The sequence below is a fragment of the Artemia sp. Qi Xiang Cuo genome, chromosome 13 (genome assembly GCF_049724085.1).
Source record: "Artemia sp. Qi Xiang Cuo chromosome 13, ASM4972408v1, whole genome shotgun sequence".
NCBI classification, from domain to species: domain Eukaryota; kingdom Metazoa; phylum Arthropoda; class Branchiopoda; order Anostraca; family Artemiidae; genus Artemia; species Artemia sp. Qi Xiang Cuo.
The window spans coordinates 66,074,430-66,101,259 of record NC_142806.1 but is presented as its reverse complement, the minus strand read 5'-3'; the positions used below and the strand labels follow the sequence as shown (position 1 = coordinate 66,101,259).

The window sequence follows — 26,830 nt, the reverse complement described above, 5'->3', positions numbered from 1 at the left end:
ATAGGAGCTTACTTCCAAGTCAATATGGTTTTTCAGAGCAGAGGCAGCAGTCATTATGCGAATTTTTGGAGGCTCCATTTTAAAGAATTGACTATGAGAACACCATCGCAAATCCATTAATCATTGAACGTGCACTAAGTGAGAAATTCCATTTCAAGAATCAAAAGTTTTGGGTGTGCGAGACCTGTCATTGGACTCAAATTGGGGACATATTCCAAGATCTAAAAGTTTGCAACTTATCAATTCCAGGGGTTTTTAATCCAGATGCACCTGCATGGGAGGAAGAAATTGATAGCACGAACATTCCGTTTCATAGAATATTAAACCCAGACCTAGTGGGCAAATAATGTCCGTATCAACACAATCTGACACTGAAAACAGTATTTACCAAAACTAGTCAGTTCGTTGCAATCAATTTGGATCAAAGAACAATGATGCACAAGAACTTTAAAAAGATCATAGAGATCGATGTGGACTCAATTTTTATCAAACCACGGATGAGTGTAATATTACAGGCAAAAGTTACAACGAATTTTCTAAGTCAACACAAATGTACAAGATTATTGCTGCTGCAATTCACGTTGTACAACGTTTTATTGTGGCCATTACTTTGTGTAAAGACGAACACTTGAGAGACGCTGGTGCATCTGCAATGATTCGATTGTAAGAAATCAGAACCATATGAATGCCGCTGACCTATCAGATATGACTTTTCTTATTCTTGAAAAGTATTCCTAAAAATCGATATTAGATATTAGATTAGTTACTACATATTAGATTAGACTAGGGCGAAAAATAAATTACTATAGATCTTAGGATTACAAGAACTACATAATGTTCGAAAGTAAGGCAAAAAAAAAGTTGTACCTATTTCATGAGTGCCAATAAGCGGTTCAACCACTATTGAGGTTGAGAGTGGCTATTTCTTCGATTACTGAAAAGGATTCCGAAGGGACGCTGGCATAGCTGTAATGTTTACGTCGCGTGAAGTCAAAACGATATGGATGCTTCAAAGAATGGATTACCGTACAGATTGGATTAGATAGATTACCACGTAGTTTAAGATGCATAGACTGGATGAATTTGAATACCACATGGTTTAAGATTACATTAGTTAAACCCATTTTTATGATTAAGGTAAAATAGACAGCACTAACACATTTTTAATTGCTGTAAATAAAGCATTTAAAACTTAGATCCTCTATTCTCAGCCCATCCAGAGAGTGTTATTCTAGGAACGATCATAAATATTATAAAGCTACTTTTATCATTCACTTTAAAAATGCATTATTTCGAAGCAAACCACAAGCAAGAGGTTTCAAATAACAAAATCTTACTATTGTAATAAATGTTATTTCACCGACCTTATTATCTTATTCTTGATTTATCTTATTCTTGATAGCCTTTGTATATACTCAATATTTATACTGAATGTCTATACCTTAGAAAAATTACTCTTAATTTTTATAGACTCCATACAAAGGACTCTTTTTGACAAGAGGACAACGTGACGGGACAGGAATATGTTTATTTTTATACTATCTAATTTATAATATACTACATAGTTGGAAGCTAGCCAATTATACTAATTTCATTATTTTGTCATTCTAATAAATCATACAAAGACAAGCAGCGAGTGACGTGAGAATAGTTTATTTAGGGGTTAAAAATAACGCGATACGAAAGGAAACTTCAGATAAGTAGAAACATGAATCTTATTTACATGCAGTCTTGGAAAGGAATAACATTGTGAAGGAATTATATGACTTATAAATTTTAAATTTTTTTTCATATATATTTTTATATCCTTGCTGCCTGTAGCCTAGTTAATGTTATTTTTGGAAAGGAGTAACATTTTAAAGGAAGTATACCACTTATAGTCTTTAGCCTAGCTAATATCCTTCTTGGAAAGGAATAACATTTTGAAAGAATTGCCTCTTACAACTTTCTGTCCAGTTTATTTTTTGTAATTTATTCTAAAATATAATGTTTTTACATTTTATTTCGGTATAGCATGGAGTTACAGCCATTTGTTATTTACAATATTTTTTACACAATTTTGTAAAATTTCTTTAACTTTCTGTTTTGATCTTTCATCTATTATTGCTGTTATATATTCTTTTGTGAAGTAAAAATAGATTAAAGATATCAGTCTCCCTGTTTTGTTATTCAAAACTTGTAATTAAAATATGAAAAATTGGAGTCAGTGTAAATACTGAAAGAGCTTTTTCTGTTTTTAGATTTTGCCTCCGTATAAAACGATTTTCTGTGAGGAGAGGATATCCTTTTAACAGCAGAAGCACAAGTAAAAACTTATTTTATGTGTAAATTTAGTCCTATTATTTTAAATACTCTTTCTCTGGTTCTTTCAAATATGGCTGTAACTTGATTCGACTTCAGTTTTCTATTAAAAATATGAAAAAGGTCAACTCTATGAAATTTTATCATAAACTATATTTTGATATAAATGAATCCTATTTCTACTTCATATTCAAACAAATCATAATTAACTTCTATAGAAAAATTATAACCTAGCTGCCTCCATTATATGACCTGAAAGGATAAGTAACAATTAATTAAACAAACTTATATAGGTGATAGCCATGGACAAGAAGTCTATAGAGCTATGGGACTCACAGACACATATTTACATGCGATGTTAGTGGGAGGATATTAAGGGTTCGGGTTTGATGCTAGGGGGCGGAAAGAGTTGGCTGTGTAAAACCTTTACATTGGAGCACTGTTTTCACGAATTTCAGTGCATTTATGCACAACTAGCAGTGCATCCAGAAGGTCCAGGATCAAACATGCCCTATTTTCTTCATAAGAAAACCTTATATCTCACAGTAATTTATTACCTTAGGAATATTTTGAACTAAAATAGCTATTCCAAATTTGATCTGGTCCATTTGAGCAAAAAAGGTGTAAGGGGGGGCCTTCTTAAAACCTTTGACTCTTAAAAGGGTACGTGATAACTAGTTAAATGAGCTGTTTTTTTGAAAATGAAGAATTCTTACAAAAAGGCCCAATAAAATGTTAAAGCCTAATGGTCTTTATGACCTTTGGTTTTCTATTGTCTAAAACTTAGTAACAGAAATAAATTAATTAAAAAAAAACTAAAATAACTTTACATAAGAGATAACCATTAACATGCAGTATATAGAGCTATCATCCCCTTGGCCCAACAATTGGGTGGATATTAGGGGGCGGGTTTAATGTTAATGGGTGGGCAGACGGGGTTGGCTGTGCAAAACCTTCCAGTTGGTGGCCCTATTTTTACTGATCTTATTACAAAACTAAAAACAATAAAACATCGAAATCTTATTACCTTTATGGCAATAAGGAAGTCCTTTTATATGGAGGCAAAATCTACAAACAGAAAAAATTCTTTTAGTATCTAGAAAGAATTATATAATCATTGCAGTATATAAACCTATCCTCCCATTTGTGCTGCAAATGGGAGGATATTTGGGGTTCAGGTTTAATACTAAGGGGTGGGTGGTGGGGCTTGGTCTGCACATAAAAATGAGGATTTTTTATAAAAAGGCCAAATCAAACATTAAATCCTTATGGTTTTTATGACCATTGGTTTTCTTTTGTCTAAAACTTAGTAACAGAAAAAAAATAATAAAAAAAACTAAAATAACTTTACAAACGAGATAACCATTAACAAGCAGTATATAGAGCTATCCTCCCATTTGTGCTACAAATTGGAAAAGGGGGTCGGGTTAAGTGTGCAAAGGGGTGGGCGGACGGGACTGGCTGTGAAAACCATCTAGTTGATGGTCCTGTTTTCTCTGATCTTATTGCACAACTTAAAAAAAACAATAAAACACCTAAATCTTATTGCCTTTATTGCAATGAGGAAATCCTTTTATATGGAAGCAAAAATTCAACAAAAAAAAATTCTTTTAGTATCTCGAGAGAATTATATAATCGTTGAAGTATATAGAGCTATCCTCCTATTTGTGCTACAAATGGGAGGTGGGGGTCGGATTTAATGCTAAAGGTTGGGTGGACGGGGCTGGCTGTGCACAACCTTCCCGTTCGTGTCCCTGTTTCCACTAATCTTAGTGCACAACTAAAAAATAATTAAACATTGAAACCTTATTGCCCTTATGACCTTTAGTTTTTCATTGTCTAAAACTTAGTAAAATAAGAAAATTAATCTAAAAAACTAAAATAACTTTACACAAGAAATAACCATTCACAAGCAGTATATAGAACTATCCTCCCATTTGCACTGCAAATGCGAGGATATTAGGGGGTTAGAAAGACCTAACCTCCCATTTGCCCTGCAGATGGGAGGATATCAGGGGGTCGGGTTTAATGCTAAGGGGTGGGCGGGCAGGGCTGGCTGTACACAACAAAATGAGGAGTTTTCAGAAAAAGACCCAATAAAATATTAAAGCCTTATGGTCTTTATGACCTTTGGTTTTCCATTGTCTAAAACTTAGCAACAGAAAAAAACAATTAATTAAAAAAACTAAAATAACTCTACAAAAGAGATAACCATTAACAAGTACTATATAGAGCTATCCTCACATTTGCGCTACAAATGGGAGGATATTAGGGGGTCGGGTATATTCCTAAAGGGTGGGCGGAGGGGCTGGCTGTGTACAACCTTCACGTTCGTGGCCTTGTTTTTACTAATCTTAGTGCACAACTAAAAAACAATTAAACATTTAAACCTTATTGCCTTTATGACCTTTAGTTTTCTATTGTCTAAAACTTAGTAGCATAAGAAAATTAATTAAAAAAAGTAAATTTATTTATTAATTTACATTTAATATATATTTTATGTTTGTTTGCATTGATTTTTTATTCAATGATTGTTTGATTGTTGATATGCCATAACGACAACGCCTACCCCTAGGGCATAAATAGCCAGGGCAGAAATAGCCAGGGCATAACTTACAACGCCTACCCCCAGGCCCTGGGGGGCTGCGTCGCCACCGGAATTTTTGTTATCAGAACTTTGAACTATTTTACCAAAATGTCTATCACAAAATTTTTATCTGATGCATTTAGGGCGTGGCGGAGGGGGGGGGGCTAGTTGCCCTCCGATCTCTTTTGACTCTTTATAAGTGAACAAGAACTTTCAATTTCCAATGAAATGAGCCCTCTCCAAAGTTTATACGAGCATCCCTTCCATTACAACTATATATGCCCCTAGAGCCTTACTCATAACGCCTGCCTCCGGGCCCTGGCAGGTTCCGTCGACACAGGAATTTTCTTATCTGGGCTTTGATGAACTATTTTTATTGAAATGGCTACTATTAAAATTTTATCGGATGGGCTTGGGGTAAAAAAGGTTTGTGGGGGGGGGGGGCTAGTTGCCCTCGGTTATCTTTTGACTCTTAAAAAGTGAACTAGAACTTTCAATTTTCAATGAAATGAGCCCCATCTGAAGTTTATACGAGCATCCCTTTCATAAGAACCATATGCGCCCCCAGGACAACACTTAAAACGCCTACCCCCCGGGTTTTGGTGGGAGTTTTGTTATCTTATTTTTGAACAATTTCCGAAACACTGCCTATCTCAAAATTTGTAGCGGACGGGTTGGGGGAAAAAGAGCGTGGGGGCTGGGCTAGTTTAACTCTCCTTACTCTTAAAAAGTGAACTAGAAATTTCAATTTTCAATCAAATGAGCCCTCTATGATGTTTATATGAGCATCCCTTTCATAAGAACCATACATGCCCTTAGGGAAAAACTTAGATCGTCTTCCCCTGTGTCCTGGGGGGTTCTATTGACTCCGTATTTTTTTCTTATCCGACCTTTCAACTATTTCTAACAAAATGTCTATCTCAAAATTTTATTCAGATGGGTTTTGAAAAAGAAGGCGTGGGGGGGGGGCTAGCTGCCCTTGGATCTCTTATGACTATTAAAAAGTGAGCTCGAACTTTCAATATCCAATCAAATGAGCCCTCTCTGAAGTTTATACTAGCATTCCTTTAATACGAACAATATATGCCCCAGGGCATAACTTACAACGCCAGCCCCCGGGCCCTAGGGGAATGTGACGACACCTGAGTATTTGTTATCTGACTTTAGAGCAATTTTTAACTTAATGGCTACCTCAAAATTTGATTGGATGCATTTGGGGAAAAGGGGGTGTGGGGGGGGGGCTAGTTGCCCTCCAATCTCTTTTGACTCTAAAAATTGAACTAGAACTTTCAATTTCCAATCAAATGAGCCATCTCTGAATTTTTTACGAGCATCCCTTCAATAAGAACCATATATTCCCCCAGGGCATACCTTACAACACCTGCCCTCGGGCCCTTGGGGGGGCTGTGTTGACCCCTGAGTTTACGTTATGTGTTCTTTGAACTATTTAAAAAAAGCTATCTCAAAGTTCTTATCGGATGGGTTTGAGGAAAAATGGGGCTTGGAGGGGTAGTGGGGGTGGGTGCCCTCTACTCTCATTTTACTCTTAAAAAGTGAACTAGAACTTTCAATTTCCAATCAAATGAGCCCTCTTTGAAGTTAATACGAGCATCCATTCCATAAGAACCATATATTCCCCCAGGGCATAACTTAAAACACCTGCCCCGGCGCCCTAGGGGGTTGTGTCGACACCGTAATTTTTGTTATATGATCTTTGGACGATTTGTAACAAAATAGTTATCTTAAATTTTTTATTTGATACATTTGGGAAAAAAGGGTTCGGGGGGAGGGGAGCTGGTTACCCTACAATATCTTTTGACACTTAAAAAGTGAACTAGAACTTTCAATTCCCAATCAAATGATCCCTCTCTGAAGTTTATACGAGCATTCCTTCCATAAGAACCATATATGCCCCCAGGGCATAACTTATAACCCTTGCTTTATAACCCTATATTAACTTATAACCCATGTGGGGGAGTTGTCACCCTCAAAGACCTAATTTCCAGAATTTAAAACTACGTTAATAAAATGAGAGGGGGGTTAGTTTACCTCCAATCACTTTCGACTATTAAAAAGGGCACTAGCCCGTTGAATTTCCAATCGAATGAGCCTTTTTTGCAGTTTCTACGACAACACCTTCTATAAAAAACCTTATATGCCCCCAGGGCATAACTTAAAATCCTTGCCCCGAGGTTTGCACAAAAACATATTTTCTATCAGGAAATCAACTACACTGAACAAAATGGCTATCTCAGAATTTTGATTGGATGTGTTTGGGGGAATGATGGGCGTGGGGGGGCTTGCTGCCCTCCAATCACTTTCGACTATTAAAAAGTGCAGTAGCCCTTTGAATTTCCAATCGAATGAGTCTTTTTTGAAGTTTCTACGACAACGCCTTCTATAAAAACCTTATATGCCCCCAGGGCATAACTTAAAACCCTTGCCCTAAGGATTGTGGGGGAGTGTCCTCCTCAAAAACATATTTTCTATCTGGAAATCAACAACGCTGAACAAAATGTCAATCTCAAAATTTTGATTAGATGTGTTTGGGGGAATAATGGGCGTGGGGGGCTAGTTGCCCTCCAATCACTTTAAATTATAAAAAAGAGCCCTAGAACTCTCGATTTCAAATCCAATGAGCTCCCTTTGAAGTTTCTACGACAACCCCTTCCATATGAAATGCCTCTGGAGAAAAAATAAATAATAATAAAACATTGGAGCCGTATGGCCTTTACTATAGGCAACCCTATAGCGTTGCCTCTAACTGGCATATTGAGGTTTTTCCAGGGTGACGGTATCAAACCTATGGTGACGTCATGACATCACGAAGAGGCTTACATTATCTGTATATGAGTGCCGGTTCGGGCTTATGCCAGATTTGTCATTTAACTCATTCGGACTATATGTCATGGCTTTTTCTATAATTATTGTATGGCTTGATGTCCGCAACTACTTGATTTAATTCAAAAAGCGTTATACTCAGTCAAGCAGTTTGAATCTTCACCAAAGACTGCATACTGGTGAGAAACCATTTAAATGTGATTCATGCAAAAAGTGTGTTACTCAATTAAACCTTTTGACTAAACATCAAAGACTGAATACAGGTGAGAAACCGTTTAAGTGTGATTTCTGCAAAAAGTATTTTACTCAATCAAGCCTTTTGAATCGTCACCAAAGACTGCAAACGCGTGAGGTGTATTCACTCTATGCAACACGTGAGAATGCAATTCATTCTTTTTAACGTCTTAGTAGTAACCTATCATAAGGTTTCACAGGGTGCTCCTTATTTGGGAGACGATTGGACTCCGTCCAGAACACCAAGAGAAGGTGTTTGACTTACATTAGAGAGAGGCGTTAGAATTCAATTGACAAAATACAGATTATTGATAGATTGAGTCTTCAGGAATTTGTCACCTGATTTTAGCATGGACCTGTCACATAATTATTGCATGCAAATGGATATCACAAAGAATAATTATTTAAATTTCCGAAGAAATAAAAGGGTTAAAAATATTTCACCAAATTTACATGGTTGGGGAAACATGTTGCAGAGAGCTGAATAAGTTAGGTTAGTCATTTAACATAATTTGTTCTGAACGGTCTGCTTTTCATAATTCTTTTTGTACTTTCCATAATTTTGTTACTAAAATATTATATTCTGACAATAATTATTTTATAGATTTACTCCTTTTCAAAAGGGTTAATTATTTCTCATTATCAACATTTATAGCAAAAATGATAGACAGGGAACAGTCTTTGAACTCTTGGCATCATGACTAATGCATAAAATTTTATCTGCATTCCATTAGCCAATGAAATTTTCTCTCCGAATGCAGATAGAAACGTGTTATGGAAACTATTCTTAACTGAAGAATTTTTAATTTTCTCATAACTTTTAATAGATTAACTTGAAGGAAATACATTAAAGAGATTCAAAATTAGCATTAAAAGAAAATACGTTTGCTATGTAGATTGAATAAATTACAACACTCTGATCAAGCATAAGAAATTGTGATATGGAAAAAAATATAGGCCATTCAAATAGGCAAAATTGATATCCTATGTCGGGGAAACAAAAAACTAATGACAATTTAGCACGAAAATATATTTAATTAATAATTAATTGTATTTCAACCTTCTTTAAAAGTTTTATCCTCTAGTATCTCAATAACAAACTGAACACGTCTCAACTTTGAACTGCCTTTTTAGCAGTCTTATTTTACCTGCTATCTTCTGATTTAGTTTCATATGTCCCTCAGTTTTTCCTGAAAGTACAACTTAATAACCTATTCTGTTCCTGAGATATTGCATGTATACCAATCTGAGAACTTAAATCAATTTCTTTTTATTTATTTCAGTTGTGTAAGCAGTAGTAGTTGTTAAAGGCGTGAAAGTTTCAATTTAATACCGTAAACCGTGATTCTGCAGTAATGAGAGGACACTGCTGCACTCATACATAATAGCTTTAGCCTGGATGTTATTCGGACATCCCTTTTACGATCTGGATGAACCTAAATTCTTTTGATTTAGTTCAATAGTAGTTGCAATGAAAGTAGTTTCAAAAAAGCAGTTCCTTGAAAAATTTCAATTTAATGCCATTGCTGCTGCTTCAATATTACCGATACGCCTTTATGTCAATCTCTATACATATTTTGTTTCTTTATTCCTTTCTGTATTTCTCAAAACTTTGACCTCTATACCCATAGCCTTTTTCACGACTTCGGATAAAACACGCCTCTCTTTAGAAATAAAAAAAATGAATATGTATACATTGTGTAACTTTTGTAACTTATAAACCTTGATCAGAAGGTTATGGTGGGGTTTCTAACACGTAAAGGCATAGTGATAAAAACGTTCTATCATTTTGAGCAAATAGTTATATTGAAAATTTTCTTGGATATCTTTTTAAGAAAAGCGGCTAAAGGAGTCGTGAAAGTGGTTGCTGATTGACCTATCACTTTTAACTCTTAAAAAAAAAACACTCGAAAGTTCATTCTCTGTTTAAATTAGTCACCTCTAAAGTATCGAGCATAATTTCTTCCATACGAAGTGATCTGAAAAAAAGCAAATACTAAAAATTAACAAAGAGTGAAAACTAACAGTACTTCTTTTACTACTTATCAGTACTTCTTTTTCATCAATTCTTGTGACTAACTTAGAATAAAAAGAAGCTTTGTTTGATTTGTTTAGTAAAGTTTATTGTAGAATTTTTTTTTCAGTTTTATTTATATATTATTTTAGAAGTTGAAGATGCTTTACAAAGTCACATTGAAGAAATCTTTGGCGTTCTGAACCTCCTTTTGCTTCCTAAACGTGAAGATATTGCTTTAAGTAATTTTCCTGAGTTTTCGGGACCTTCTAAACTTCAACTTGAAACCAAGGAACCAGGCAATACATCTTTTGACAATCAAGGTGTATCTCAAATATACATATTTTTTTGGCAGAATAAACTATATTAGATTACAGGTTATTTGAGAAAAATCGGGATGGATAAGTGGACACTTTTCTATGAATTTGAACTAATCTAAAGATGAAATTTTTCTCTCGTCTCATCTCATTATTCTTGGAAGAGTTTTCATTGTTCTAGAGTTTGGTACCTGATATTTCATAACTGCAGTTTAACCCTCTGATAGTTGACATCAACCGTCTGCAAGTGACTTTAACCCTCTAATAGCTTGTAATATGACCTGTGACTTGTTCCTAGATTCGGCGGAATCTACCGTTCCTTCCGTACCATCAAAAAGAATTTCCAGTTAAAAATTCTTTTTTTTATGGTTTCTACTAGAGTTGGTATCTCTTGATTAGGTTTGTATGTGTGTTAGTGTGTTGAAATATTTTGATTTACAAAGGAAGTGTATGTTGATTTTGGGGTTGTTTGAGGCGAGGGATTAGATTTTGTTCCTTTTTTTGTTCCTTTTTGGTCTTGGAGCCTTACAAGAGAGTATGTTGAAATTGTTTATTAAATAAAAGAACACTGATTTACAGTCTGGCAATGAGAACTCTAAGGGTTGGACCCGTGTACGTCTTAGCCGATGAGGAAAACTGAATTCCAACCCAAACTCTCGTCCTTCTTTACTGAGGGGGTAAAATATTGAAGCCTATATAAAACATTTATATTTTTGCACATATTCAAATGTGCTCTGCTTTTAATAAAGAGTTTTAAGGGTTTTCTGCTCATATACTCTTGATATTGTTTGTTTATTCGGAAGATGCAAGCTGGCGCATAGACAAGCTATGTGGCAGGCTTGTTTATAATGATTCTAATTGTCGCTAGTTTTCTACCTTGTGCGCTGTTGTTTTGTATATATTGATTTTCGTTGTTGCTTCTCTTCTAACTAGAGATAATATAAACTTTTTACTGATGTCATGGATTTAGATTAAGTTCAATGCAACCACTTTTGGAAAACTACTAAAATGGTATAATTTTAACAAAAAAATGTTTTAAATGAATACACAGTTTTTCGCCTGAAAGGAATGTATATATATTTATTCTTCTGTTTTAAGTCATGAGGTGTTAAATAAGCAATAACAATTGAATAAAGAAAGTCTGGCGTGAAATCAAAATCTCTTTCCTGATAATACATTAAAGAATAATCCATTTTTGGGATTTGTTTTCTTCTGGAACTCTTTTTTATACTTACTGTTGCTTCCATTCTAACCGCAGATTTCCTCTCCTACTCTACTAGTCTACTCTACTACTCTACTACTAAAATGGTATAATTTTAACAAAAAGATATTTTAAATGAATACACCGTTTTTCGCCTGAAGGGAATGTATATATATTCGTTATTCTTCTGTTTTAAGTCATGAGGTGTCAAATAAGCAATAACAATTGAACAAAGAACGTCTGGCATGAAATCAATATCTCTTTCCTGATACTACATTAAAGAATAATCCATTTTTTGATTTGTTTTCTGCTGGAACTCTTTTTTATACTGACTGTTGCTTCTGTTCTAACCGCAGATTTCCTTTCCGATTCAGTGTATTCGTTGTGATGCTGGCTGTCAAATGTCTTCTAGCTGCAGATCTAGCTTGCACTTCGTTTTCGTGAATCATTGCCTCAGACTTTTTGTTCATTTCCTTCTCTTTAGCTGTTCAGATTTATCCAAAATCATGTGTTCCAACGCCTTTTCCCTCTGAAATATCTAAAATTGGCATAATCATCGTTTTATTCTCTATTCTCTATCGTTTTAATCTCTGTAATCCTTATTTTCCGGGATTTTTTTTGCAGTCCGGGATTTTTTATGTCCGGGATTTTTGGAGTTTTCTCTAAGAAAACCGAGATTTTTTGCTAAAAACCGGGATTTTTGCTAAAAACCAGGATTTCTTCATTAAAAAGAGATTTTCAACGATTTTGGCTGATAGTCTACTACTTTTTTTTTTTTACGATATCACAAATATTTTCTGTTTATGTATGTTCCCTCTGGAAGTGCGTTTGTACAATGGAGCAACAATTTTTTCTTTCGGGATTTCACTTTTGAAAATTTGACTCCAATGTAACGACGAGTGGCGAATTCATAACGAAAACAGTGAGGATTTTCTTTTCTTGTCATTGTAGTTCATTTTGCCCCGTGTAATGCCTCGGGCAAAGTTAATCTCAGAAAAGGTAATTAAAAAGTGTACGGCATTTACTAATTTTGTTCAAAAGGATACTTATTTCAAACGTATTCTTTTGTAAGACGAATAATACTTCCGTCGTCCGTTTCTTGAATGGCGAGACTTTTGCTAAACATAAAAGCAGGTATAGTAAAAGGGAAAGGGACGTTTGAAGACGTGATAAAAAGAAACTTTTACCGTTTACTAAGCCATATTGAATATTAGCGCGTCCAGACTATCCATTTTCTGGAAAAATGGGACAAAATCTTGGAAGGTAGACAGCATGGGCGGATCCAGGATTTTTTTCTGGGGGGTTTTACTAATTTTTGACTCAGTTTTTGACTAATTTTACTGATTTTTACCTAGGTTTTACTAATTTTTGACTTATTTTAGACTCGGTCAAAAATTTCGGGGGGGGGGGGGGAGGTGGTTCAAACCGGGTAACCCCCCCCCCTTCCTGGATACGGCCTTGGTAGACAGGTCTCCCGTCCCATTTTTACGTTTTTTGGGCAGGAAGAATTAAAGGGTCAGAAAATGAAAAATGGGACGGAAGTGGTAGTGTTGACAGCTTTTTGGAAAAAATGCCAGAAGAAGGAAACGATTAGACACGATAAGTGATAAATAAAAAAATTTGTCTACGACGATTTTGAATAGGAAAAGGTAAATTGTCTTTTTGATGTTCTAAATTTGTTTTCTTTAGGTTTTGGCTCAGAAAAAAATCCCGTAATTCAAATTACGCGTTTTGATTTTTACGTCCTCACTGTGCAGCCCTATCTTGTATAGTCTAAAAACCGTGTTTCGGGATTTTTTTAGAAGAACAATCGGGATTTTATTTTTCAGCTGGTGGCAACCGTGGATACATCGGAAAAAAAAGAAAAAAAGAATATATTTCCAACAAAAAAGTATTTTTTAGATAAATTAATGGTTGTTTGTCTGAAGGGAGTAGGACTATAAAAATATATATACATATGGTAAAATTCTACTTTAGCTACTTTTGGATATCTTGGAAAGGGGTTAGGTTAGGAAAATGAAACTTTCAGGGATTGGTTTACAGGCTAAAGTTTGTCCTGGGAAGGTATTTGAAGAACTTACCTCCACTCCTTCTCCCTCTAGATGGCCCTGACCTTCAATGACCTTTAAAAATCTGTGTGGTATAAAAGTCAAACTTTTTAAAATAGATCTTCTGCTTAGGCCTAAATTAAGTACAAAAAAATTGTTTTCAGCTTCACAACTTTGCTGAATCCAAATTTCTAAGGTTTTAAAGATATGCAAATACATTTCCTATATTTTGGAAGAAATATTGAAAAGACTTGAAATTCTACTCAAATAACAGAAATTCAGAACTAAAGCCAGAGAAAAAGAAACTGATAACTGAAAATAAAGCTAAAATGTTGTTTTGTCAAAATTTCAATTGTTACAGACCTGTTATGTAGGCAAACTTCAGGACCCTCTGGAGGGAGATGCTGTAGAGGCAGGTACTTCAAAATACCTTCCCAGGACATACTTTAGTCTGTAGACAAATCCCTGAAATTTTCATTTTCCTAACCTAACCCCTTTCCAAGATAGCCAAAAGTAGCTAAATTAGAATTTTACTGTATATTTCTTATTCTTTTGTTTTAATTGTTATTGCTAGCAATAGGCCTAACAATTGAGTTAAGAAAGTGTAGGGTGAATTTAATTCTTGTCACTTGTTTACCAGTTTCTCTTAAATTAACAAAAATATAGACACTGTGGGATGCTATTAATAATTTTTTATGCAGGTATAAAAAGATCTAATTTCATGTATTCAAATGCTGGGTAGCTTAAAGGTACTGATGATTTGACAATGTAATTTTGGAACCCCTGTCAGAATTTTTGTTCAAAACAAAATATCTCTGCTTAGCCATGTCTTGGAGCACCATCTCTTGAAGCCAGTTTTTTAATTCAACAATAAGAAACATTGACACATTTTCTGATACACCCATTTAAGAAAAAGAACATTCAATTCAGTCAGTTTCCTGTTTTGGCAAGAAAGGAGCTCTTGACAATTTTTTATTTTTGTAATGTTCAAACTGCTGTTACTTGGTTATTTATGGCCAAAAAACTTGGGATTAGCACCAATGCATGAAGATACATCTGATTTTATCTGAATTCTGGTCACATTAGCTTTCTCTTGATAAAATTAAATTAGAAGGGCAACAAATTTTACATTGTCAAAATACCTAGACACCTAGGGCTAAACACCTAGAACCTTGTCATAGACATATCAAAAGTGACCCCCCCCCCCAAAAAAAAAAAAATCCTAAGCAATGTCGTGAATGAAACTAAGAATCTGCATATACAAATAAAATCCCCTAAATCAATTTTAATGACAATGAACTTCTTAAATTTCTTGAAATCTATTCCCATTTTCCTAGACCCTATCCCTTCTGAAATGCTAGTTAAAAAATTTTGTTCTACTAAATTTTATGTACTAAATACTATTTGTATTTAATACTGTGTATTAAAATTTGTTAAACCAATTTTGTTATACCAAATACTACATACTTGAAACAATTTTATTAGTTTTATTACTTCTACTTTTTGAATAGTTTTATGCTTCCATACATTAAATGAAGTTGAAGAATAATAAAAAAACAAGAATATACGGGTTGAATATACCAGGTTCCGCCCACAGGTATTCCCCAAGTATTTTGACATTTGTCAAATTTGTAGGTGAAAATGCAGGGTTTGGACTTGCCTATAAATTCCTATATTTTAATGCACTCCTATAAAATACCTATATTTTGGATGAAATCCTATTATTCCTATATTTTCAGCTGAAGAGCACCAAGAACATTGCTCATGATTTGCAATTTACACTGCTTGTTAAGTAAGCTAAGATGTGCTTTTCTTTGCTTTTGACTCTGCTTGTAGACTGTGCTGTGTTTTGGTGTAGATTGATAATTAATTACAAAATTTGAGCTGTTTGAACTTAACTAATGGTTTGTGTTGGGATTAGTAAGCTGCTTCTGCCTGGGCTATGCTATTGTGTTGACTTAGTAGCCTATGTTTTGTTTTTTGTCATGTTGGGCCTGTCCAAAATGAGCAAAGATCAGTATATAGACTAGCAGTCTCTGCTTAATGAGACTGTGAGTTCTTGTGACTTATGCATATCCTAGCTGAATGCTATGAAAGGCTGATGACGACCCAGTTTTGGACAGTGAATACAACCCAGTTTTGGACATATCCACATTTTTTCTTTTTATGGCTTTTTTATTGTGGGATGCTATTTTGCAGGTGATGCTTGGTATTTGAGTTTGGGGCCTACCAAGTTCAATAGTTCATGGCTTGCTAAAACAGATTGCAGCAGTAGAGAGATTGGCAAATGGTGTAAGACTGGGAACAACCAGTACTTGTTCTTTTGCAAACTGTGCTTGAAAAATCTTGGTTGCACAGCTGGGGTTGCTCAGCTAAACCAACATATGTGATCTGCAGAACACAAAGCCACAGTTACTGCTCAACTACATCCACTACAGCTTCACCTGACTGGACAGTCTTGAGTTGATGAAACAACCAAGGATAAACCATTAGTTGGTACAAACATGTTTTGTGAGTGTGATGCTGCTTATAAAGCTGAGTTAATATGGGCACTTCAGATGGTACAGAGTTCTATGTCTGCTGACTCTTCAGACCATATTGTTGCAACCTTCCATGCAATGTTCCCTGGTAACATCCCTGACAGAATGTCCCTATGTGCAAAGAAACTCACATATCTGATCACCAATGTGCTGCATCCTTACTGTAAGGAAATGCTTGTGAAGGACATTCAGTCATATTTTGTACTAAAATATGTCAAGACAACCAACAATGCTGGTATGAAAGTTACAGATATGTGTTTGATATTGGTCCTCATACCGAAACAAAATCCAGAGTAGACATTTATGCACAAGTTTTATGGGCCACGTGACAAGTGATGGCCTGTATAGGAAGATTATGTCAGCTATTGAGCAGAATCAGCTGCCACTTGAAAAACTGATCATGCTTGGAAGTGACAGACCAAACGTCAACAAAACCATTTGGAACAAGTTCAATGCCAAAAAAAGAAAATGATGTGAAAGGGAATGTTGAACATTGGTACTTGCAACATCAATATAATTCATAACGTTTTCTTAAAAGGTCTTCAGGTGGTCAGAGAAGAAAATTCCGACTTTGTTATTCTTGTGCATTCATTTTTTGACGGCTGGCCTGCATATTGTGAAGACTATTGAAAGTGCCAAAAGAAAGTGGGAGCGCCAGAGGATGCTTTCATGAAGCGTGTCCCAAGCTGCTGGATGACAATCGGAAGTGCCCTTGCTAGAATCATGCAGCAGTGGCCAGCAATCTTAGAGTACTGCCTGAACTTCACGCCGAGAGAGAAAAAACTGAAGAATCTTCTGTCCACTCCCAACTTTCTGAAGATTGTGGCTTATATCAAAAGTGCAATGATGAATTCCCAATTCGAGTTTGTTCTAGCCTCAGCAGAACTGTTCTTGAGTTTCACCCAACTTTTCCAAAAAGAAGAGCCTCTCATTCATGTTCTGCTCTCAGAGATCAAAAGACTAATTGTGACGCTTTGCAGAAAGGTCTTTACTCCAGATTTCGTGACCAAGACAAATTTCTCACCAGAAATGTTGAACCTTGCTGAAAAATTTGCAGAAAAGCCCATAGTTTCAGAAAATGTGGAACAAGCTTTCGGTGAGAAAGCAACACTGAAAGACAAGGTCATTTTCTATGTCAATGTGCGAAAACATTTTATTGCAGGTATTTGCCATATTTTGAACAAATGTCCTCTGGAAAAGGATGGTTTTCTAGAGGCTTGATGCTGTTTGAGTCTGATCAACATGAGGGATTCAAGTAGACTTAGGGTTGTGGCATGCAAGATTGTGATTGGAGTTAGCTCAGACGCTGCCCAGGCTGAGTGGCTGCTTTTGCGAACAGAAACTGGACCCCATGAGGACATTACTTGGATTGATCGTTTTTGGAGCCATTATTTTGTACTGATGAATGAGTGCGGGGACAGCAAGTACCCAGAACTTACCAAGCTTATCAAGGCAGTGCTTACGTTGTCACATGGCAGTGCAGATGTTGAGTGTGGGTTCTTGCATTCTGGTAGGATTCTTGGTGAAGACCAGGCCTTGATGTTTGAACCCCTTCTGGATGCGAGACTCCTGGTATATGACATGTTGAGGCTTTATGGAGGAAAACCAGAACAGTTTGTTATTACAAAAGAGCTGTTGAATCTTGCACGTTCCGCATGGTCTCGGTATCAACAATATCTGGATGAAAAGAAAAAAGAAGAGCTATCCAAGAAAGAGAAAGCAGCTTTCGAAGAGGACAGCAAGCGGAAGTTGCAGGAGGTTCACAACAAAAAGAAAGAAATAGAAGACCTGGAAAGCAAAAGGAAAAAACTTAGAGCTTCAGAGCAAGAAAAGAGAACAGTAGCAGATACTCTACTTCAGGAAGTGATCAACAGAATGAAGAAGGCTGCCAAGTCCAAGAGTTTCATAGACATTGCCCTCGCTGTTTATTCTCCCCCCCTCCAAGGAGCCGCTTCTTTTCCCAAGGAGACGGCGTTTACCCTCACGGAACATTCCCCCCTTCTCTGGGGAAAATTCCCACTATTTTCCCCTTGGATAACTCCAGATTTTCATTAGAAGGGAAATTAAAATCTCTACTCTGCTATTCAAGTCAAGGGCAATTGTATTGTATTTTTTTTCCAGGGGCATTTCATGTGGAAGGGGTGGTCAAATAAGCTTTGGAGGGGGCTCAGTCAACTGGAAATCAAAAGTTAGTGCCATTTTCTAAGATTTTACCTGCTTTTTAACCAATTGCTGCTAAATGAGTTGTTTATTACTACAGTGTCTAACAGAAATTTTATTCTAGTCTAACAGCCCTTGTTTTTCAGCAGTTGTTTTGAAAGAATCTTTAAATAAATTCAGAATCATCTCTAAAGGACAGAGTGGAGGTAAAAATTGATATATAGTCCTCAGGGTCGTATCCAAGACTTTTCTTTTTTTTGGGGGGGGGGGGGGTTGGAACAAGCACGGTCACATGAATCAGAATCTATGACTGAAGGAGAGGTGCTAGATTTGTAAGCAAATACTGTTTAAGAATGTCTCAATGACTGTGAAAGTGACTGAATGTTTTGCTATTATGATCCACTGCTTAGTTAATCAAAGTCATCAAAATGTTGCAAACCTCTTTTACTTGTATTTAGTACTTTTATATATAAATGAAAAATAGCACATATATGATATGAGGAATGCTGCTGAATACAGCTATTTAATATATGCAAGGCTTTTAGGGTAACATTTCTTAGGTTTAAATGTAGAAAAAAATTAATAATATGATTTTACTCCCAAATAATGGTAAATTTGATTTTTTTTTTTATTGTTTTTTTTCACAAAATAGATGTCCAAAATCAGTAAACTGTCCAATTGCTGAGGTATTACACTAGGCACAAGATTACCAAATGGATAAAGTAGACAGTTAATTAAATTGATGAATCCAGATGAAAGGGTATTACCCTTTTTAAGCCCAGGAAAAGTCTGAATCATTAAGAAATTTCATTAAAAGCTTTAAGTGATGCTGAAAAAGAAATGCTAACCTGGTCTTGTAGCTACAGGGCAACTCTAAAACACCAATTTTACCCTGTATTTCCTAGGGAGTAACTTATTTTACCAATTTTACTTACCAAGTTTTTATTTTATGATAATTTTACAACACTAATTTATACAAGTAAGTCATTTTTTAAAAGATGATTGTCAAACTTTGTCTTACAGACGCATGCATTTATCATCCAAACTGGTGATATTGTTTTGTTCCAAAATTGTTTCAGAAAGCAATTATCATGCTTTAATACAAATAGGAAGCGATTGCAAGTTTTGTTAGATTCATGTAATGCTGGATCTGCTATCCCCACAGCTATCAAAATCTTTTTTCTCCAAAAACTTTGCCTTTAGTTTTTGTTTACTTGATTTAGTCCAAAAGTCTCTGTTTTTGTACATAGTAATGTATTTGCCATGAATCTCAAATTTCAAAATAGACAAGTATTTTTATATGGACAATCAATAAATTTTCTGATCCAAAAATCTTTCTATTTTCATGTGAAATAGCCTCTTCAGATCTATTTACAGTAAGGTTTTCTTGAGTTTTTACTTTTCTGCCATTTTTACCCCTGCTTCAGAGCAAATTTTCAATAGCTCATAAAAATGAAGACCAGAAGACAAAACTGAAGAACTTCTTTCCCTTCTTTGTATGCCTCAAAACAATTTACACTATTTCATAACCTGAAATTTCACTGTCCAGTAAATAAAGGATTATCCTGTTGATGCTGGTTAGTCAAGAAGTTCAACCAACATGTGGGCTGCATCCCATTCTCAAAGCCTTGGCTTGGATTACCATTCTTTGACAACTGCTCACTTGAAGGCCTCCACACTAGGGGCGGAGAATGTTCCTTTGATTTGGGAGTTCTAGAGCCCAACGACTCTATTTGAGAAGAAGTTGTTCCATAGTCTGGTTTTGGCTTGCTTGCAGTACAGCTTCTTGGTGTTTCCTCTAGTTCTTGTTGACTGGTCAAGTTCAAGCATTTTTATTGCAAGCACTGAGTGTGCAGCATTTTGTACACCATGCTGATATCCCCATGCTTCCGTCAATAGTACACTCTTGCTTTGCAGCATGCAGAAGTGTGTAGTATTTTGTATGTCATGATTGCATCCCCATGCATCCGTCAATAGGAGAGGGTAGGAATCTGTAACTTCTCCCAGGCGAGATGGGTAGTCCAAGCTTTAAAACCCTATTTTGATTTAATTGCTTGCCTTTGGACACTCTAGCTTTTTCTTGTTGCTTTTATTTAATGGTGTATCCATACACATACCAAATTCAAATTTTAGTCAAACAAGTCTTTTATATAGCTTTGACATCAGCTTTGGTGACCTACTGTGGAATGTTCTTTTTACAATTCCCAGGGTCTGGAGCACTTTGGAGGCAACTAACTGAGCATGTTGGTCAAACCTCATTTCATCATCCACAAGCATACCCAGGTCTCTTTCAACATAGGAGGAACCAGTCATTTGCTCAACACCATCTATTCCACACATGTGATACTGACCCCTCACATTCTTTCTGCCAGAATGAATTGTTCTGAATTTTTCAATGTTGAATTCTAACCTCCAAAATTTTGCCCAATCTGAGAGTTTGTCTTGGTCTGCTTGTAATAAGGCTTGCTCTTTGGTTGTTTTTGCATGGCTGATGATTTTCAAATCATTTGCATGAGTTCATTTTACAGGTTCATTTTATTTATGACACTTTTTGGGGCATTGTTGATATAGATGTTAAATAATTTTGTACCAAGGATTGCTCCCTGTGGGACTCCACTTTCCACTTCAGTACTATCTGAGGAAAATACCTGACCATTTTCTCCATGCCCCTTTACGCTCTGCCTTCCATCTTTCAGGAATGCCATCACCCACTCAACAACCTCCTGGCTTACCCTAATTGCAATTAACTTTGCCTCTAGTTGACAATGACATACTTTGTCAAATTCTTTGGCAAAATCTAGGAGAATGACGTCTACTGGGATTCTTCTATACAGGAGCTCTGTGACAAAATTCTATGCATCTATCAGATTTGTATCAATGGATTGTCCTGATCTAAATATGTGCTGACTCTGCTTATTAAGATTGTTGGAGATAACAAAAAGAAAATGAGGTGTTATGCTTATATTTTGCACATTTTAAATCTTAATCAGAATACTATCTTCTGTTGAAAATTTATAATGTTTTGTACCAAAGAAAGCTATTTAGTTCTACTTATGGCAAAGTTTAACTATGGAATATTAACTCCTTGCAAGAATATGCTTATGAGTTTTAAACTCATCATTCCCTGTTGAAGAATAATAATCATTTTTTCTTACGCCTTTTCTTTATCCACACATGCTCAAAATATATTTACCTTTATTCACGTCAATGATTATATATAGAATCATGTTTTGATTTGTTGAGCTCATAAAAATCTAGCCAACCATTTATTTAATTAAATGAAACTGATTCAAGATTTGTTGCAATCTATGGAAGCATATTTTTTGATATTCAGAGAGAAAGAATTATTACCAAGCTATGCATATTTATAAATTAAAATAGAATTTTAAAGTTTTGAAATAAAAGTCTTTGTATTGAGTTTGTAAATTGTAGAGTAATATTCACCTTTAGTGCCTATAATGCCTGTGATTTGGAATACTTATTTACATGTTTCAATCTATTTCAGCGAGTTTGAGTTATTCAAGGATTTAGTCACCATTTTTTGAAATGGAGCAAAAAGAATTTTGTTTAAAGTGGAACAACTACCTGGATGTATTTCATGGAGCTTTTTTATCTCTATTAAACAGTGAACATTTCACGGATGTCACCCTATCATGTGACAGTCAAAGCATCAAATGCCACAGACTTGTTCTCTCATCTTGTAGTTCCTACTTTGAAACACTGCTTCTAGGAATTTCACACCCCCATCCTATTATTATTCTAAAGGATGTGAAATTTCATGATCTGCTAGCTTTGGTGACATTTATGTATACAGGTGAAGTGACTGTTTCACAAGCTCAAGCTAGTTCATTAATAAAAGTGGCTGAAATGCTTAAAGTTAAACGTCTTGCTTATCCTGATGAGACAGTTAACCAGATACAGAAACCTAGCTATCACTCTCAAAACACTCAAATGACTCAACCTGCTGCAAAGAGAAACGGAGTTGATTCAACCTCTGGAAACAGCTTCTTGGCTGTAGATTCTTCCAGTACTCTAGAACGTTCTGTAGTAGATACCTCAAATAATAAGTTGGTGAACTATCCTGCTGAAACTAGTTCCTTTGTTTATAAAACAGATCTTGCTGAATGCAACTCACTTGTAAGTTTTTATTGGAATTCACTTTATTCAAAGTCAAGTGACCAAAGGATGATTAAGTATTTAATTTTATATTAATTTCACTGAGGGACTAGGCTAGTTTGAATACTTGTGTAATACCTAAACACTAGAATTTTCATCCCCGCCTGAATAACGCATTTGGCTAAAAATTTATTAACTTAACAGTTAAAAAGTACAAAGCACCATGATTTTGCTATTAACATTTTTTCCTTTATCTGACTTTTATCTTTTCTTGCATTCTGGTTTTGTTTAGTTCAAAGTGCCAATAGGCTATCATTTTTGTCTCTGATCTTTGCCAGAACTGCTTACTAAAATTTTTTTTTTTGTTGTTGGACAATGATTTTAATAATATTTAAATAAAATTCCTTAGACCATTGATTTGAATAGTATGAACAATGATATATTTCGAAATGATTTGAGATGTAAAATGTGAGGTTAGGGTCTTTAAAAATTAGGTTTAATTGAAGACAACTCTTTCAAGTTTTTTTCATAACCAGATAAACTGATATCTGCTGGGAATAGGCATTGTCAAACATCTTTATATGTGATCTGTTTAAACTTTTTGTAGAAAACTAACATATTCAGAACACTTGTTCAAGACAAATCTAAGATAAAAAAAAGCCCCCATCTTAGGTTTCTGATTTTTTAATTAGACAAACCTTGATGAGTTTGTAGTTTTAACTCCTTTCAAAACTGTTTTAAGTTCAGGAATTTCCTGCAAGATAAATTTCAAGGGTAAGTCCTTTTGAAAGTCCTATTAGAACTCTACCAGAAGATCTCTCTACTATATAGTATTTTAAGGTAATTCTTTCTCCTTGTTTTTTGAAGAACAGGGCCTTAACTTTTTTTGTTTTTACAAATGTTCCTGGCCATGTGTAACTTTTCTTTTTGTATTTTATAAGCTTTTTAATTTTACACTGTTGAACAAGCTAAAGAAAATGATTAGGCTAAATTATCTAGTAATTTCTTCACGGTAGATTTGTCCTGGCAAATCTGCTCTGGCATAGACAGGCATATAAAGAATTTCTCTGGAATAGCTATCTGTATCTGCTGTGATTAATTAGAAAAAGATGCTCATACTATGTATAACGTTAATAAAAAATTACTGAGCTACCAGAATGCATCTCTATTCTGTCAAGCAGGATCAAGTAAAGTCCATTGAAAGAAGCCTCAATTTTCTTGTAATGTTTGACAGTTCATCTCTCAGTCCATAGAATACCTAATTTTGATGGAAGATTAAATTTCGCCCTTCTTATTATATTTATTCTTGGATAACATTCGTTTTTATTAAATTTTTATTTTTAGCTTGTCAAAGATGAAATTGTTGTAGGTATTGACAAAGGGGGAAACAATAGTTCTAGTCAGTTTGAAGATGATGGAAAACATTTTGATTATTGCAGTGAAAAAGTAAGCATTTGTTTAACTTTATTACTCTTTAGCGTTTATTAAAGCACATGATTGATCATAGCTTTTTATTTTGAAATATGTCTTTCTACATTTGGCTAACTGTTTGTTCTCTTTCTAACTTTAAATCAGCAATAAGAATAGTTAAAGATAACTATCTGTTCATGTTCACTAAAATAAATGTCCTGTTTAAACCAAAAATAGGGGCTGTTCATTCAATTCAGGCAATTCAGAGTAAAACAAGGTACAGTTTGTAAAATAGGTGTTTTTCTCAAATTTAGTTGTTTTTGTTATATTCTTTGGAAAAAGAATCTTATTCTACTTACCAAAAAAGTAGAAATGACTTTTGTCTTTGTACAAAATTGTTATTTATTGAAAAGGTATTTAGTTGAAGCTGCAAATAATCATAGATGCTGCAGTTGCCCATTCCAATTGGTTTTCCAGTAGGCAAAGCCCGTATAACATGAACAATCTCACTTGCCCACTTGCCTGCAAGCAATGTCGGTTTGATCATAATGTATTGTAAAGAAGTGAAAATAATCATTGCTATACAACTCTGAAAAATTTATGTCAGCTTTGCCTTTGACAGAGACTATCTGTCCTGGCTCTCTAGTCTTTGATCTCTTTGACCATGTTTTTCATTACTAAACACGGCCTTTGACCAAGTCACTAGATGTAGGCTAACCTAGCAAGGAATAAACCACAGCTCATCCTTTACCTAGTTCCGCATGTTTTTCCTGAGGCACCCAGGGCATAGAGTATGAGCCACCAATCTTCCATCATTTTTGCTGCTGCAGTGATGTCCTCTCATTCTGTTAGAACAGAGGTTTGCAGGTTGCATAGATCCCTCTAATAGGCCCAGCAAAATTTGTTTCTGGGCCTTCCCCTGCTACAATTTCTAGGTGGTTGCCAGTGTAAAGCGGATTTTGGGAGTCTTTGGTTGTCTATAAGTAGGACGTTACCCAAACATCTCCATCTCCTGACTCTTTTGATGTAGTATTCTGTTAAAACAGGAATCTTCAAAAGCCGGGACTCTTCTCTCTTGTTCATGACTTTTGTTTCAAGCGGTGTTTGCTATTTACTATATCCAACCATTAAAAGCCAAAGGCTTTTTCCTGTGCAAAATACAATCATGGCTGCATCATAGTAATGGCTTATGGTCCATAGTAATAAAAAATTAAAAACGCATTAAAAAAACTGGCACGTGAAAAAATATTTTCATTTCTTGCTGATGCAATAATAGTAATCATTATCTAAATCAGTCTGAATAGTAAAATGCTATTTTGAGAATAAATTTAAGGGTATTTTGAAAAACAGCCTGAAACCTCTAAAAAGGGGTGTTGGATTGAAACAATTACCTATAGAGAGGTTCTCATCATTTTTCTCCATATTAGTCAAAACCAAGTACTATGGTTTTGCCTCAAAAAAGTTAATTTTTTACGCTTGAACATATATATTAGAATATTGAATGGGATTGACTTCAGATTGACATCCTTGTCATAGGTACTGCAGCGTTGCCTTAGTAATGGGCAAGTGGCCTCTATGCAGTTTGTTTCCAGTCTACTTCATTTAAAAGTAGTTGTAGAAGCTTTGCAAGGGCCTCATTAAATTGGAAATTCAAATTAAAAGCAACTAGTGACTGATGCTGCTACTGAAACTTCTTTCATTTTTCTATCAACTAAAAGCATGAAGTCAATGCATGAATATTCTCATATTTATTAATATTTACAATATTCATATTAATTAATATTCTTATTTATGATCTTATTAGTCTCTTTTTTTATTCTGGTTTCGCACCTCTTAATTTTAAAGCTAACAGGCTCAAACCTTTTTTCAAGTGTGTTTGGCTCTTCAGCAAAAAGTTCCATGTATTTTATTTTGCTCTACTTAACGTAGAGTAGAATACTGCGTCTGCTGGACCCCTTAGAGCGTTTTTCACCAAAGGGAAGGGGATAAAGAACCTCAAAAGCATTCATAGTTACGTAAAGTCGATGGATACCCCTCTCCCCTTTCAGTGCATAAATGAATAACTGTATTTGATGCCATTTTTATAACCTGTTTGATGAAACCGCTTCTGGGGTGAATGAAATTTGTATTTTTTTTTTATGGATGTATTTTCTCCTTCCTTTTTTGTTTTATGACTTGGTAGTTCTTTGGTTCTGGTTTCTTGTATTGTTTTTTCATAATAGCAATTAAATTGACATCAATAATAACAGGCTTGACACTACTAAAAGATTTGTTGTTACATGTTGCAAATTCAAGTCTATCCCAACTCTAAATATTTGCCCATATTTCCCTGTATAATTTTTTTTTCTTTTAAGCTAATTGGGAATCAGATTTTGGAAAAAACAGAGAGAAAGCCAAACGCAAGCTTAGATTTTTCAGGTTAGTCTTTCATTGTTTAATTAAAAACAAGGGGAAGCATGTTTGGTCCTCCCTTTTTCTGTGTATTTACTTTGATTAGAATATAATAAACAAGAGTAATGACTTGCTTAAACCAATTGAAATATTTTATCAAATTTAATCTTTTGCTTAAACCTTCTCTTATTTGGTACCCTTAGGAACACTGAAGGTTCTTTTTAGGAATCAATAAAACAAATACAGATTGTGGGCATTTTTCAATAATAATATTATACACTATGCGGCCAAAGGGGGTTACTTAGAGCGTCATGATTTTATATATCATATTTGTTTATCATTATAATAATATTTTGCATTCTTTGTTCTATGGGGGTTATTTTTTTATTGAAAAGAAAATCATAATAGTACAATAATTTTAATGTCACTTGATAGTCTATTTTTATCAAATATTGCCAGGTCCAAGGCTTAAGATGACAAAAAACTGCTTTAAATTTAACTGTGAAGATTCACACCTGCTTCCATTGGTTCTTTCTTATTATATCTAGATATTTATCAAGAGATAGATGTAGTTCTACATAGAGTCGATCTAGATGTAAATCCACAAGTGGTTCTAATACTTTAGTTTTAATTTTTATTTATAGGTATCCTGGTATTCTTTAAATAACAT

The 26,830-nt window shown here is 34.9% G+C and overlaps 3 protein-coding genes across 4 annotated transcripts in view; all 3 read left to right on the top strand.

Annotated features, from left to right (window-relative positions):
• Positions 1-26,830, top strand: part of LOC148945563 (uncharacterized) — a 230,751-nt gene that overhangs the window by 145,270 nt on the left and 58,651 nt on the right. For both annotated transcript variants that reach the window (XM_089098699.1, XM_089098700.1), the window contains one exon: positions 26,124-26,187. In XM_089098699.1, coding sequence (XP_088954825.1) covers positions 26,124-26,187 — 64 coding nt within the window. The remainder of the gene's footprint in view (positions 1-26,123; positions 26,188-26,830) is intronic.
• Positions 13,397-18,138, top strand: LOC148945565 (uncharacterized). The gene is made up of 2 exons (XM_089099451.1): positions 13,397-13,455; positions 15,283-18,138. The coding sequence occupies exon 2, from the start codon at positions 17,326-17,328 to the stop codon at positions 18,136-18,138; it is 813 nt and encodes a 270-aa protein (XP_088955577.1). The 5' UTR covers positions 13,397-13,455; positions 15,283-17,325.
• The window catches only part of LOC148945564 (longitudinals lacking protein-like), a 42,012-nt gene continuing 36,913 nt past the window's right edge, over positions 21,732-26,830 (top strand). The window contains exon 1 of the mRNA XM_089098713.1: positions 21,732-22,380. Within this exon, the coding sequence (XP_088954839.1) occupies positions 21,790-22,380 (591 nt within the window). The 5' untranslated portion in view covers positions 21,732-21,789. The remainder of the gene's footprint in view (positions 22,381-26,830) is intronic.